General features: G+C 35.2%; 1 protein-coding gene across 1 annotated transcript in view; it reads right to left on the reverse strand.

Annotated features, from left to right (window-relative positions):
- The window catches only part of ITGBL1 (integrin subunit beta like 1), a 142,734-nt gene that overhangs the window by 61,436 nt on the left and 65,286 nt on the right, over window positions 1-16,012 (reverse strand). The window contains exons 5-7 of the mRNA XM_051780685.1: window positions 14,846-14,986; window positions 12,293-12,433; window positions 8,011-8,157 (exon numbers count right to left, since the gene is read on the reverse strand). Of these exons, the coding sequence (XP_051636645.1) occupies window positions 8,011-8,157; window positions 12,293-12,433; window positions 14,846-14,986 (429 nt within the window). The remainder of the gene's footprint in view (window positions 1-8,010; window positions 8,158-12,292; window positions 12,434-14,845; window positions 14,987-16,012) is intronic.

Consider the following 16,012-nt stretch of genomic DNA (forward strand, 5'->3'; position numbering starts at 1 on the left):
AATATCAGAATTTGTTCTGTCCTATACTGTCTTTCTTGCTGGTGAGAATAAAATGAAATATATTTGAACCAAAACATGCCATATTGAAAAAGAGCATGTCAAATTATTCTAGTTGCAAGGTGGCATCCATGTTTGCTACTCTACCAGCCATTGATGCCATGGTTTAAAGATTCCTTTGTTATACTGTTATACTTTTATCCTGCAGCCCTAATTCCTAAGTATTATCCTAAAACAAATATATTACATATCCTCTATTCTTTACCAATCCTCAAACTTTTCACTGTGAAAACCAGTGGGAAACTTCAGAACATTAATAAACTGTATTATAGAACTACCTCACTCTTAGATCTACACCTCAGAAACAGACAACTTACAACACACCCTGCTTCTCCCAGGACAGATGAAAAAGTACTTAGGCAGAAACAAAGTACATCATGAACCATTTTTGTATACTTTGTATTACCATTTTGTATTACCTTACTGCAAGTAAGGGTTCACTGCAGAAATGAAATGTTCTTTTAATTTACAGTCTTTCCTTGGTTCCTCCATCTCTACTTGATGTCTCCCAAAAACATGACCGGTAAAGCTAAAAACAATAGCCAAGAGTGCTGTAGGTGGATCACAGACAATTAAGTAGCTTTCTCTGCAGAGAAATACTGAAGTGTTGAGCTCCTGAACACTTTATGATTAAAAAAAAAATAAATAAAAAAATAAAAAAAAAGACAAGGTCGGAAAAGGTGAAATATTCTCAACTGTTCCAAATTGGCTTTCCTAACAAAAGGCAGCTTCCAGATGATCCTACTTCAATTAAGAGAGAGAGAAAGGCTCAAACAGAGCTTGAATCAGAGAAGCAGCTTAAAATCAGTGACCTATACTATTGATAGACAAATATAAGAGGAGCATGATGCAACTATTTATCTCTACTTTTTTCTTAGACTTCAACAGACTACAAGTGGAGGTCAGGGTGTCAGTCTGGCACATAAGGGTGCAACATAGACTGTTATGCCAGCTCATTCAGCATTAAAGTTCTAGCATAGCAAGACTGCCTCTCTGCTTGAAGTACACAGATGTATAATGGAGCTCAATCTCAAAGTTGATGAGATGAAAGCTAGAAATGTGACACATGACTTGAATTTATGCTCTGTTCTTCTTACACCAGCTAATAGTGCTGCTTGCTGCCAGGCTGTCTACTATAGTGCTTTAATTAATACCTCCTTCAGAATGCAGGGGTCATGCAAAATGAATGAAAACAGCACGCCAAATTCAGAGATGATGTACATTAGAGTAATTTACACTTCAATTAAAGAGCACAATTTGCATAATAAGAGTCTGTAGTAAAGAGCGGGTAGCAGGGGTAGTAATCTAGATTTTACCTTAGGATTGTTTACACTTTTCTTCTCTGACCCCATCTTGTCATGTATAAAGTACAGTAAATTATTCAGATAGCAACTTCTACTATCCTCTTCCTTTACTAAGTCAACAAGCTTTAGGTTTTAGAAACAGTGTTTTTATATCGGTGTCTAATAGAAATAGGATTTTTTTTTTGTTGATCGGTTTTGGCAATATCATACTAGAGGGGGACTCCAAAGTCCTTAACTAATAACTGCACTTAGAACAAAAAAAACAGAACTGTGAGGACATAAAACTATAGTAAATGAGGCTCCAATGGTAATAGCATATAATTAGTTCTCATGATCTGATACATGCCTCCAGTTTCCCTTCCGCCCTTTAAAGGCATCATACCTGTCTGTGGAGACTTACTTGTTGGAGAGATGAACAGATCGGTATTACTAAATTACAGTTTGTATAGAATTAAAAATCTTGAAGATATGCTGAATGATGTCATCCAAATGTTTATATGAAACTATAGTAGTTGATGATCCAACCCCCAAAATTAATTACAACCGGAATATTTTATGCCATATTTACCATCAGCCACGTAAGACTTCACAAAGGTCAGAAGTGCAGAGTTATATCTACTTTTAGGTAGCTATTTAGCACAAAAGTTTCATGCAGTTTCCATCTACTCTCGTCGCTATGCAGATATGATTATGCCATGTGCCTTTCTCTTTCCTTCTGCATATCGTGGTGAATTGTATCAATTGGAATTTACAGCATTTCCTGCACCAGTCAAGGTTTGGATGAGATATCTTTCAGAGCAGCATAAAGCATATATCATAGAAGATATCATACAGTCAAGATATCTTAAAAAAGTATTAAGACTTTACAGTAGGCAAGGGCCAATGGCACTGTTCTTTGGAGTGTTCATTGACCCTTATCCCTAAGCTTTGTTTTCAGACTTCAGGAGATGGTTTCTTGCCAGACGGGCAATATACATTACAGAACACGAGATTGATTCACTGTCTTAGTTCACCGCAAGGAATGTTTAATAATGCGTTGAGCACTGTTGCTCTTCCACTAAGTCAATCAACACCTAGTAATTTTAAACAGAGAAGAAACAGCAAAGTTACTGTAAATTAACTCTCTCAGTAAACTTTCAAAATTCCACATAGTTTTTAAGCTAATTAATTTAGTGTTTTAAAAATGGGGCTTAAGGGCATTTTCAGAAACAACAGAAATCTGTTTCAATACAGAATCTAAAAAAATCTTCATATTTCAGATAGCCAATGCTAGAGCATAAGTATAAGGAGGAATTTCACCACTAAAGAAACAGTTTAATTATCTCCATATGGCAAATAAATAAAAGCAACTATAGAAAAGATATTTAAATGTTAAAAGACAGTGCTAATAAGATTTGTCATTTATCTGTCTTGGGAAATCTGCTGTGGAATGGCTACCTTCACTAAGGGTAAGTGATGAAAACAAGATTATTTAAAAAAAAAGCTCTCATTTATTATTCTCAAAACCTAATTTTTTAATTATCATTTATCTTCCTAAAGGCTTTTTTATTAAAACTATTTTGAAATCTGCTTTTTACCCAAAGGGGAAACTCAAGTGAGTGATGTGCGTTTTAAAGAGAAAAACGGGTTTGTCTTGTGCCTTAATCCTGACAACAATATGCTATCTCTTTATTTCTAACCATGATTTTTGGTGTGTCTTTTCCTTTATCTTTGACATTGGTCTTGCTGTACAGTGTGTTCTTAAAAGTGACAGATTTTCACTGTCAAAAAAATGAAAGTATTATATCCACAGTGAGAAGTCACACAGCAAGCTAAAAAAAAAAAACCACTCTTCGGAATAGAAGTGTAGAGAATTCTTCACTTTACATGAATGAAGCTGGCTAGTAATTTTTGGAAAATACTTAGTGTATTTAAACTCCCAAAATTTTCATGTGGTCCTTCTCTCATGTTATATATAACAGGGACTACTGCAGGTATAGACAGACTGATTGATGTAACTGAGAGGATGTATAATTTCTCTGCCTTTATAATATGATCTTAGCATGTAGATATTCTAATTTACTGCTCAGCATGTCAGTATAAAGCCTCCTCTCTCCTTCGCCTACTGAAGCAGCTAAGAAATATAAGACCATGGTGTAATATATTTTTGGCAGCCTCTCTGCCCTCTCCACATGCTGACCAGAACCCATGAAACAGCTCGTTATTCCTGTGAGTGACTGGGGAAAATCAGGAATGGAATTATAGCCTGAAATGAAAGTTCACTGTTTCATCTGCTCTCAGAAGAGCAAAATGCAGATTGAGAAGTTGTAATCCATTGCATTTTATAGACAGGAATTATGTCATTAAGTTGTGTTCTTCATAGCATCATTTTACTTCTCTAAAAAAATTAATAGAATTTTATGTAACCCTGACACATTTCAACATTAAAAAAAGTTTTATTTCACTGTTATTTTTTCCCACACCTTTTTTCTCTTGCTGAAGTTACATGACTAACAGTTAAGGGAACATGGGATTCTCAAAATCTGGGTACCATGTGACAATTCTCTTAGTTTCCATTGCTGATGCTTTCCCTATTTCTGTCTACATAGTAGCATAATTTATCTTAGAGGTAAGTAATAAAAATTTGAGGAAAACATATATAAAAACCTCACAGTATTTAATATTACAAATTGTGTCATTGAATCATTAAAAACCAAAAAAAGTAAGGTTAGGCTAACATTCTCTTTTCCATTTATCATTACCTGTGAAAGTAAAATATAGAGTATAAATTAAGAACCTTACCAAAATTAAGGTAAAATTAGGTAATTGGGTAAAATTAAGGTAAATAAAGTTCAAAGATGGAAACATTGAGTCCCTCAGATTGATATGAAAAGTATCATTTTGCCATGATTTTTGTGTTAATATTATATAATTTTAAATAATTTTTTTTAACAAGCCCACATTATTCCAAGTCTCTAATGCAAATATATCCAGATCTCAACCTTTTTTTTTTAATGAAGAATTTAAAAGATTTGGTGCTTTATTTGATTTGGGTATGGTTTTTTTAGGGTTTTTTTGTGGTTAACCTTCCGTAATTATTATTGGAGTTTTTAAAGACTTAAGCTAAACCATTGCGAGTTAATCTTGGGAACAGAGTATTGGAACTGAAGTTTGAAACTCCTCCACCTGAAAATCTGAGTGCATGTCATAATTTAGACAGAGACTGTAAAAAGATATTACAGCAGTTCTATCTTTCTCTGTCTGCACGTTTTGGCTATCCATATGGCATTAAAAATCCTAAAAATGCTTTGTCCTTCAGTGTCTTTATCCAAGACCATAAAAGTGATTGCAGAAGAGTACTTTAGCTGACACAACTGCTGTTAACTAATCTAGAAACAAAAGGTACAGATGAACTGAAAACATTCTTCAAGGAAACACAATACATGGCAAAATCATAAAGTCATGCATCTGCATCTCTGGGCATTCTGTACTTGATACATGAACTGCTTTACTAAAAGACCCCATTAAATAAGACTGTTAAGTACTCAAGTCCTTTGGCAGCACAGTGGATTCGTGACCTGTACAAGGACTTACTGTCCTTGCATCATAGCCAGGAGAAAAATAATACAAGGCTGTTGCCGTAACAGACTGGGGTGCAGAGATCCACCTGTAGCCTGTGGTGGAGCCCACGCTGGAGTGAGTGGATAACCAAAGGAGGCTGTGACTCTGTGGGAGGCCCAAGATGGAGCAGGGTCCTGCCAGGGAGATGCAGCCCATGGAGAGAGGAGCCCACGCTGGAATGTGTTTTTCCTGGGTAGGACTTGTGGCCCCTGTGGGGGACCCACGTTGTACAGCTCATTCGTGAAGGAATGCACCCATGGAGAAGTGACCCATGGGACAGTAGTTTGTGAAAAACTGTTGCCTGTGGGATGGACTCATACCAGAGAGGTTTGTGAAGGACTGTCTCCTGTGGGAGGGACCTCAAGGGAGCAGGGGAAGGACTCCTCTCCCTGAGCAGCAGCAGAAACAACAACTGATCATAACCCCCATTCCCTGTCTCCCTGCACCACTGGGGGGGGAGGAGGTAGAACTTGGAAGGAAGGAGGGGAGAGGGAAAAGTGCTTTTAAGATTATTTTACTTCTCACTTTTTTGCTCTGATCCTGTCAGTAATAAATTTAATTAATATCCCCACTTTGAGTCTGTTTTGCCTGTGATCAGTAACTGACCTCTCCCAGTTCTTCTCTCAACTCATGAATACTTTGCTGTTTTTTTTCTCTCCTGTGTCCAGTTGCAGAGGGGAGGGAGAGAGTGGCTTTAGTGGGTACCTGGCATCCAGCCGGGTTCAACCTACTACACATTTCGATTTTCTTTCGGGACTTTCCTTTTCTTGTCACACAATCCTCTTTACGGATGTCAGAAAAATTGGAGCTGGTGTTACAAGTACATGGCTTTTTGCAACCCTGAAGACTTGAAAGAGGTTGTGCTTGATTGAAAATGTTTATTTTGTTTCATTTTCTTGTTTCACACTTCTGCGCATGAAAAGCTATAATGACAAGTAGTTGGATTTTCCAATGGGAACAAAGAATTTAAATGTGCATGTCCAGTTTTTCATAGGAACTAAATGCTAATAGGAAGTAAAACTAATCACTTCAGCAAGGCAGCAACTTTTTTACATTTTGTATTATATCCAAAGTATAATGGAGGAAAGGGAAATCCAATGTAAAAAAAGAAAATACACTATCCAGTAAAACACAGATAAGTAGACTAAAATATCTTTTCTCCTTTTCTCTCTCGATTTCCTAAACAAAATTGTTCATAAAACTAAAACAAGATACTACTTTCCATTTTAAAATTACAGTTTTCATGGAAATCTTTTTTCAAATGTGGAATGCAGAATCTCTCATTCTTTTGTTACAGCAGCTGTCCATCATGCTATGTCCTAAATCCATATCTGGATTTAGTGCCTTTTGCACTCCTCAAAAACCTTGGTGATCTCTTTGTGTTTAGAAGTCAAAGTTCAGTGAAAGCCACTATCAATTAAGCTTTTTGTTCCAACAGAAGCTGCTTGTACTTTTTTTGAAAATTTTGACTGACAGATCACTCAAATGAATTCACCTGAAAGGGACTTATTTCAGTGCTAATATCTCAACAGAAAAACACTGCTAGCATTAATAAGTGTTTTTCAGAAAGTCAAAAGGATAGAATTATTGACACTCATTTTGAAATCTTAAAATTAATCTTTTCATTATATTTAATTTTAAAAATCAAAATTTAAAATATAAGTATTTTAAATATAAAATAGAACACATATGCTCCATAATTAAGACTGTATATTTATTCAAATTAAACTTCTTTTTATGACTCCAAATTCTCAACATACACAACTTCTAGTGAAGCAGATGAAAGAAGAGACGTTCAGCATCCAACGTCAACAGAAAAAAGTGAGCCAGTATTAAAAAAAAATTAAAATAAATCAAAAGTCAACCCTCATTTCTGTTAGTTGTCATTCTTGCAATTAAGAACAATAAAATGTAATTAATTCTCTACAGATGCTCATTTTTCACCTAACTCATAGTCAAAAATTCTGTTGAAAATTCTTAACAATAAAAGAGAGATCTCACTGAAAACTGTGTCTTAATTAAGAAAAAATAAACAATGAGCAACAGTGTTGTTAACACAACAGTTCTTTTAAGATACTGATAATGCTGCATTTACTAAGTTATGATCTGCTATAGATTTACAGGGGGAGAAAAGGACAATTACCACAGAGCTAACCTGGGTGGACAACCTACAATTTTTGACTAAGTAGATATTGCAAATGAACTGACATTTAGGGTCAAATGCAATAAATCAAGAGTAGCTTTAGACCTTTCCTAGCAAATACTTAAGTGGTCAGAATTCATAACAACTTCAATTACCAACCGAATAACTCCTATGAATTCATAACAACTTACCAATTACCAATAGTCTCTCATATTTCCTTTTCTTTTTTCTCTCTGCGGAAAACCACATTTCACACAGGGACAGATAAAAATTACCAAGTCCATTTCCTTTTCAGAAAAATTTTCTTGTGCTTGGATTTCAAGTGTACGTATGACTTAGTATACTTTTTTAGTCAAAACTTTGGAAAAGGCTACAGTGTGACAAAGAAATGTGTCACATGTCACATTTCTCAAATGAAAAGCCAGTGGTCAACTAGCAAACTGTGCTGAAGCACAGCTGCATTTTATAGAGTCAGTCTTGTACTCAATTACGCAGTTTCTTAGGCAGAGTAAATCCAGTCCTTATCACAATGGTGCCACAACATTTTACACAGGCTGAAAATGTCATGCTGCTTTTGTAGCAAAGAGTGCATAGGATACATTCATATTTTTAATGTGTCATTAGTAAAGACTTAGCTGCAGCAATTTTCAAAGTATCCTTGAAAACCTCCGAAACAACTATTGATATGTAAAATAAAACACAAAGCAGAAGATGACAGGCAAAATAGGTGACCTTTCTGATTCTTCTCCTCCCTTCTCCTAACTCACAAGTTACGTATGTGAGATTCATGCACAATAAGCCAAGAAGGTACACATTTTTCAGTACTAGTAATGTTGGACATCATTAAAATTCTTTTAATGGAAGTACATTTAAAGAGCATGAAAATTCTTTCAGAAATGTTTTTACCTCTTCCAGAGCAAAGTAAATTAGAATTTCCTTGGCATCTCTTAGCACTTTCCTCAACAGACAGTGGACAAGAACGTGGATGCTCACACTTTTTCCCAGTCCATCCTTCTTTACAGTCACATCTTCCACAATTACACTGTCCATGACCTTGAATAAAATTAAGATTAACTTTTATTCTGATGAGGTAGTAAACTGTCATAATTAGATGAACTTTATCAAAGTTGTGGCTTCATTCAATAATTAGACTGGCAAAAAATTCAATTATTTCACTCTATCTACGTTTTTTTTTCCCCTCGAAAATAGCACTGGTCTCCCATTCCATTTGAGCCATATTTCTTTTTTCTTTTCTTGTTAATGCATGTTTTGCCACTCAGTACATGATCTACATGCAAACGGGTGGAATAGAGATTACAAATACACATTTCACCATTGCTTGGAAAAGTAGGGTGTCATAAGGCACTGTTTCATTTGCCTTTATGTTCTTCTTTTTCTACCACAGTTGCAGCATAACCACTATGAAATATACCATCTTTTATCTACTTGCAATCAACATGATCTCCTAGAGACAAGCAATGTCCCATCAATTCCAAGTCTCAAACCAGTGCCTTCTAGTAAAAACTGATGTATAAATAATAAAATATTGGACATAATCAATTCTAATTTCAATAGGGCAGTTGGATATGACTTTTGGTATCTCATTGGCTAACTTGACTGTTCCTGAGCCTGCCTATTTCCTCTATGAATGCAAACATATCCAGACCAAGAAGAAACAAGAAAATTGCTCTTCTCCCTCTTTATGCTCTTTGCCTAAAGCAGTGAGATTCTGGCAATACAAAATATTTCTTGAACACTGAGGAAAGTTTGAGAATCAGCAAAAACATTCCCTGCCACAAAATCAAATATTTATTTTCATGACCTCTGACAGCAGGTTAGAACTGTCACAATTTTCACATAGTCATCATTCATTGGACACAGGACCAAAGCATTGCTTCAATGTCCACTTCTCTATCCATGTTCTTCATGAAAACATAGCAACACAGATTTTATGTTTCTTTCTAACCGTATTTGCATTTTAAGAATGGCTTGTATCCATTTATCAGTTCAAAAGGAGAAAATGGGAGGAAGCAAGCATTCTGTGAGTCATCAGAGTAATTCCCAGAATATGTCTTAAAGTTAACATTAAAGAATAATATTTCTTTACGTTAGTTATTTATTTTCCTTGAAAACCATTAAAGTCTTCCTCTTGTTTAGAGGATAGGTTTAGACAAGACATTGGGAAGAAAATCTTTTCTGGGTGGGTGGTGAAGCTCTGGAACAGGTTGACCAGAGAATCTGTGGATGACTCATCCCTGAAAGTGTTCAGGGTCAGGCTGGATGGGGCTTTGAGCAACCTGGTCTAGTGGAAGGTGTCCCTGGCCGTGGCTGGGGTTGGAACTAGATGATTTTTAAGATTCCTTCCAACACAAATAATTCTGTGATTCCATGATTCTGTCCTTTGCTTTCATGTGTACCTGCAAACAGGTTGCGAATTGGAGCTATGTTCCCTAATCCAGATAGATACTTGTGAGACGATTATGTTCTTTCATACAATAGTTTCTTTGCTAGAGTCACAGCAAAGGAGCTAATGAGATGTGTGAATGTATGAATTTCCTTGTGGAAGCCTTTTTTCTTTTGGTGTCAAGTCATGAAAGCTATTATCTCTTTAAACGAAGAGAATCACTTTAATGTTGAGAACACTTCTGAAAGAAAATAATTCATTAACATACTGAATAACACTTCAGGTGTTAAAAAAAAGGACTCTAGTTGCCAATATGATGTACTGTGAATTGACAGTCTCCTCAAGTCATATGAAACTTCTGGAGGAAGCTGCTCTTGTGTGATGTTAAATTCTCACAGCAGGGTTGTCAATTCCTGTCATTCATAGTTTATGAAATAAACATAGCATTTCTTTCAGTTACAGTAAAACTCTTTGCATGAAAACCTGACTTCCTATCATTTCAATATGCTACTCAGGACAATGTGATTTCCTGTCTACAGCTATTAGATGGGCAGAATAAGACAAGAAAATTTCGTATCACCTCTGTTTCATGAAGGTTTTAAGAGAGATGGATTATTTTCTCCAATCTGACTAATCCCTCGTGGATTCATCCCAAACCAATTTACAAATAATTGTGAGAAAAATGAGGATATTTTGCAGACACACGTAATGTATGCACACTTTGTGCAGCAAGTAAGTCGTCCAATTGCAATTCTACTATTAAATCTTTGGTTTAATTGCAGATTCTGTCTGTCTACCACAATAAACCAAAATTAATACTCATGCCTCTTATCTATTTCTGAAATATGACTAAGCAGCAGGACTGGAAGACGTTCACACTACTTCATGTGAAAATGGATTTTTTTGCATAATGTATATTTGGATGGCCAGCTAAGGCTAAATTAGGCTTTTCTAAAATATAATGAATAGGGAATGGATAAAAATAATTACCACTAAAATTTGTGATGACTAGATGGAAAAATTAAGCTATACTTCAACATGGGTTTTAGTTATACTAAACAAGCCATATGAGTCCCTCATTTTGTATGTCTTCTCATACAGTTTTGCTCATTTACAGTTATATTAGTATAAAGAACACTGTATCAGTCCTTAATCCAGTGTCAAATGGCAATATCTTTCCCCCAGCTCATTTGGAACTGTCTTACTTACCCTGTGCTTTCTTACAACCATTGCCATTCTGGGAAGCAGCAGCTGCAATGGCAATAATATCCAGAAAAGGGGGAGTTCAAGTATCAGTGTTTCAGTTATGCAGCATTAGCTGTAGATGCCACAGCTTTGCTTCAATTTAATTAGGTTTGAAACTCTTGTGTTCACCCTTAACTACGGAACATATTTATCAGGTTGACTTGTAGCTTTGTATTCCTTAGCTGATGCTGATATTTTGATCAGTCCCGAACTGCTAAAAACATTGACAGCAACACAATGATACATTCAAAAATTGACAACATCCCAAAGTAAGTCTTCCTGCTGCTCTCATGACTGCAGTTCTTCATCCTTCCAGATCTTTCATTAAATGAACCTATATAACATTTGCAAGTGGCTGAAACAGTAACTAGTGAATTAATTCACTGAAGGTTTTCAGAATAGCTTCTTTTTTTTACTCATTTTATTAGCTAGTAATTCATCAATATTTATTTAAAAAACCCTAACATAAGAGTTGAAAAAAATTCCACTTCTTTAACAGTAAAAGAAAAAGCTGAAAATTTTATGTATCATGTTGGCTTCTGCTTTCTTTCTCTGTTACAGACAGCTCCTGTGATCTTTCAATGATGGATCCTTCATTCTCGTAATAGAAGGGGAATATACCACATCACTAGTTTTCTTGACGTGACTGCATTCTTCCTATTATTACTTAGGCCAGATAAGGTTTTTGCAGGATGCATTCAAGTTGGCAACCTCTAATGTGTCAAGTCCCTTTGAAATCACTCATTTGTTTTTCCTGTGTGTAAAAATTGCATGCTGTGTATTGATCAAAGTCCTTCTCTCTTGCCTAGTATTAGCATCTTTATTAGTAACTATATAAAATTGTATGCAAGGAATCTCAGCTTTTGTTAGTTGATATGTGGAGCATCCATCTAAATACACTGAAAAGCTTGGATGGATGGATGGATGGATGGATGGATGGATGGATGGATGGATGGATGGATGGTATTAACCGATTTGAACATAATGCTCTGAAGCACAAGTAGAAGAAAAAGGAAGGTAGAAGTGTCTAAGATGTACAGTCAGTATTGTGCAGCTGGGCCACACATTCATATTTTCCATATATTGATGTTCTACTTGTTCTCATGTCATTTTGTATTTTCAGGGTACTGTTTTTTGTTAACTCCTTTATTTACTTTTCCTTGAATTTCTTCTTCTTGGTTATTCTCTCCCTGCCGTATAACATGAAATAACAAATACAATTTGATCTAACAAACTTTCAAATTTCACCAAGAAAGGTTATATCTATATTTTAAAGTTTCAACCATTATCCAATTTATGCTAGGTTATACTGAATGCAAGAGTATTAGAAGAGAGATGGACACCTAAAAGTATTTAACATTTACAGAATTTTGTTAAATGGCATAGAAAATAATTACAGAATTATGTCTTTTAATTTAAAAAATCCACTCCGAAGCCTCTCCTGAGGAGAACTGGAGCACTAGAGAAGAGGGAGATCAGACCAGTTGGCTGTTCTCTTTATAAAACTACACATAAGTCCCTATTATATAAAATCCTTACCTGAACAGAAGTCATCAGAATATCTATCGTACACTGCTTTGCAGTTTCTTTCATCACACTCACAAGTATCTCCATGAATATCTCCCCAGTCACCAGTTGGGTCTACATCATGGCATGTGCATTCCCCACATACACATGTACCTGAGAAAGAGAAAAAAAAAATACACAGAGATAGAAGATTAACAGAGCAATTTAAAGTAATAGTAGTTTGATTACAGGAATTTACACTTGTGAATTTTTAGCTCTCACAGGAATGCAGTTTCAAAGCTGCAAGTGTTAATCATGAGCGAGTGTTCATCTTCTATGATTTGAAACCTTCTATGATTAGTTAGTAGCAATACTTTATACAAACAAATTGGTTTTCTGTTCAAGTTTCTTTTTGCTGTTTGAGCCTTGTTAGGAATCAACAGAAAAATGTAGTGCACAGAACAGTCATAAATCTTTGACATCAACAGTAATTTGCCCTGACAGTAATGACAATAAAAATCAATTCTGTTTAAATGAGTTGGGCTTGGGCACAATAGATAATTAATGGTTGTTAAAGCATAAATATTAAGACTACAATGGAATACAAATTCTAATCCAGCTGAAAATGTCTAGGAGGTCATTCTTTACCTAAGAAGAAACTGCAGAACAGATCTATCTGAAAAGGATATTTATCCACTTTCCCAAGTCAATATTCAGGGCCACACCCAGTTGTTTACAATAAGAAGAAATGTGAAATATGACAGAAATACAAATTTGGCACAATCCTACTAATATACTGAGAACACTTAGGAAAATCTGAACAACAACAACAACAAAAAACCCAGTTTCCTTCTTCAGAAGTACAAATATGTTTCAGGACCACAGATTCACTGCTTTTTCTGAGATGCCAACAGGTCCTTAGAAGCAACCTGACCTTACTGATGCATGCAGCTCATTTCCTGCAAAGGAGCTCCACCTTTTGCTACTCTGCCAACACCTTTGTCATCTTATTCAGATTACTCTAAACAATATAATGCATTTGAGGACAACAGTACATATAGATATGAGCACTTTCTCTAAAAGGGTAAGGTCTACACAATTGTGTATGCATGACACTTAAATGAAGCAGGAAAGGCTAAAGCCACCAAGGCAGCCCTCAGGAAATTTGCACCTGATTTTTTTATACGTTCACAATTCAGTGACATTATTGAAGAAGAAAAAAATCCAAACCAACCAACAAACAAAAAAACAAAAAGCAAACACCTCCAGAGGGTGATTAATCCTCCCAGAAACAACTTCAAAGTGAATTTGGATCAGCTGTCCTGGATATCAAAATGCGAAACACCATTTCTCCAAAGTTTAAAAATCTAAAGGTTCACATCTGGTCTCAGCTGGTTGACCAGACAGTTGTGGGGGGAAAGAGAGAGACAATTTATCCAACTTAGCACTGAAGGAGGGTAGACAGCAAGGTTAACCCCAATATTTGATTTTTACAGGTCTCAAGATTGACAAGATGAACTGCACTTATACAGCAAGGTGTATAAACACTAAAACCTGGGTAAGTAGGACTAAATGGAGCAAAAATACTGTGTTCGAAGGCAACTTCATGTCATAGAAGTCTACAAATGTTTTATGAAAATAAAATCACAAATACACGAAAAGCTAAAGATATAGAAGTATCCCACAAATGTACCTTTGTATAGGAGGTTGTAAGTACCCAGAATACCAGCTATACTACTCACTCAATTCCTCCAATTGTTATAATCACATGATACAATTCCAAATCTTAACAAAAACTTGCTTTGACAAATTCTTTGACAAGAAATTACTTTCTCAGTGCAAAGAAAGTATCTGATCTGAAGCTACTTTGACTATTATTTCCAGAATTACACAAAAATTTTATGTTAAAGTCACAAGACTAAATGGGCCTACATGATCTCTGTATTTCTCTTCTCATAATTATGAGAAGAGAATTTTCTAAATTCTCTCAAGATAATTTGATGTTTGCAGTACAGCAGGTTTTGTCAGCAGAGAGTGACTTTTGCTTATGTTCTACTGTAATATTTCTGGACTATTGCCAAAAAAATCCCTCATATTTTTTTAACTCTTTGTTCAATGAAGCCAAACACAGCAGCTAGTAAAAAACAACTTTATTTTATGCCCTTTTTTTTTCCAAAATGGCAAAATTAAACAGAAGTATATGGTAAAATTCAAATTCCAAAACTCTGTGCAAATAAAACACCAGGTAGTTAGAAATACTGTGTGAAGTCTACCTTCCTCACCATTGTTACTGAACACTTCACATTTTTTTTTTTACAACAAATTATCCTGCTCAGTCTTACTACAAAACTAAAAGATGAGACCAACTTAGGTTTGCTTAATCAAGAAATGGATGTGGATCTGCTTAAGTTTATACTTAAACACAGGTATCTGCCCACTCACTTGGAAATGTATATCCAGACCTGAAATAGCTGAGAACAAACTAGAAACTATCAGCAAACACAGTGTCATACTGTAGCAAATGCATAGAGCAAAATAAAAGCAAGTTATATAAATATGCATAGAAGGACCGTGCAAATGACACACCTCTGTTGCTGCAGATTTTGCCATCTGGAGATGTGCATCTTTTCTTGATCTCCCAGGGGGTGATGTCACACTGGAATTCACATTTATCTCCATGCCAACCAGCCTCACAGTAACAGTTTCCACAGTAACACTTTCCATGGCCTTAAGCCAAAATAAATTTTATACAGTGAGAAAAAGGCAAGTTTTTAAAAGGCATTAACAATTTAACTGTTTTGATCTTTTCTTTTAAAAACTTCTAGAGCTAGACTCAGAATAGAAACAATTTATAGACCATATATGACTACATAAAATAAGACAAAGGATATCTCAATTATAGTTTTCTCCGCTGCTTTAGAACAGGTTTTCATTTAATCACAGATTAAATCTAATCAATAACCACTAATTATCATCAACATTTTTATATTTGTAAGTTCAATTTGAAACTTTATAGATCAATTTGGAAGATGGTAAGTGTAACTGCTAAAATTTAAGCACAGCTTTACATATTAAGGTAGGACACAAGTGCCATCATACTCAGCATGTCTAAGAAAGCATTGTATGTTCTTGACTCCTCAGATAGTTCTAGAAAGGAGACCTTGATTTATTACACACTGCCTACACTGTGTATGGCTACTCTTCTTACCTGTTAAGAGGATTTTAGAACACGAATAAAACAATTCATTAAAAATAATTATTAGCAAAACAAATCTTTCAGATGTTCATTTAACAAATCATACATATCTCAAAAAAGATACTTGCATCAACTGAGACTTGATGAAACCAGCTCTTGAACATTTTGATCTGCTAAGGTTCTTGCGCCATGTACTTCAGTGGCTCAAAGAATTCAAACTAAGTAGCTGCAACTCTTACTAGTCTTAAAGCCATAAATTAATTCTTTACTAGAAGGATCGAGTCAGGATCTTGTTCTTCCTTCCTTTAAGTTTAGTAGATCTGGTCATCTCTATGAAAATCAGGTCAATGCATATTTTTAACTATCAAGATTGCAAATAGTTCAATAAAATTTTTTCCTGTTTTTGCAACTACACGTGTAATTTTCATTACAATTGTTTGGTTACATGTCAAAAACAATTAATTTAATTAGAGAATTAAGCAGTAAAGACAATCCCAAATAATTCTTATTACCAAAAGCTTGTTTTTGAACAGTGGGTAAGAAATAACAGGGAAGAT

This window comes from Manacus candei, unplaced genomic scaffold, assembly GCF_025592945.1.
Source record: "Manacus candei isolate 608988 ecotype Guabito, Panama unplaced genomic scaffold, ASM2559294v1 h1tg000014l, whole genome shotgun sequence".
NCBI lineage: Eukaryota > Metazoa > Chordata > Aves > Passeriformes > Pipridae > Manacus > Manacus candei.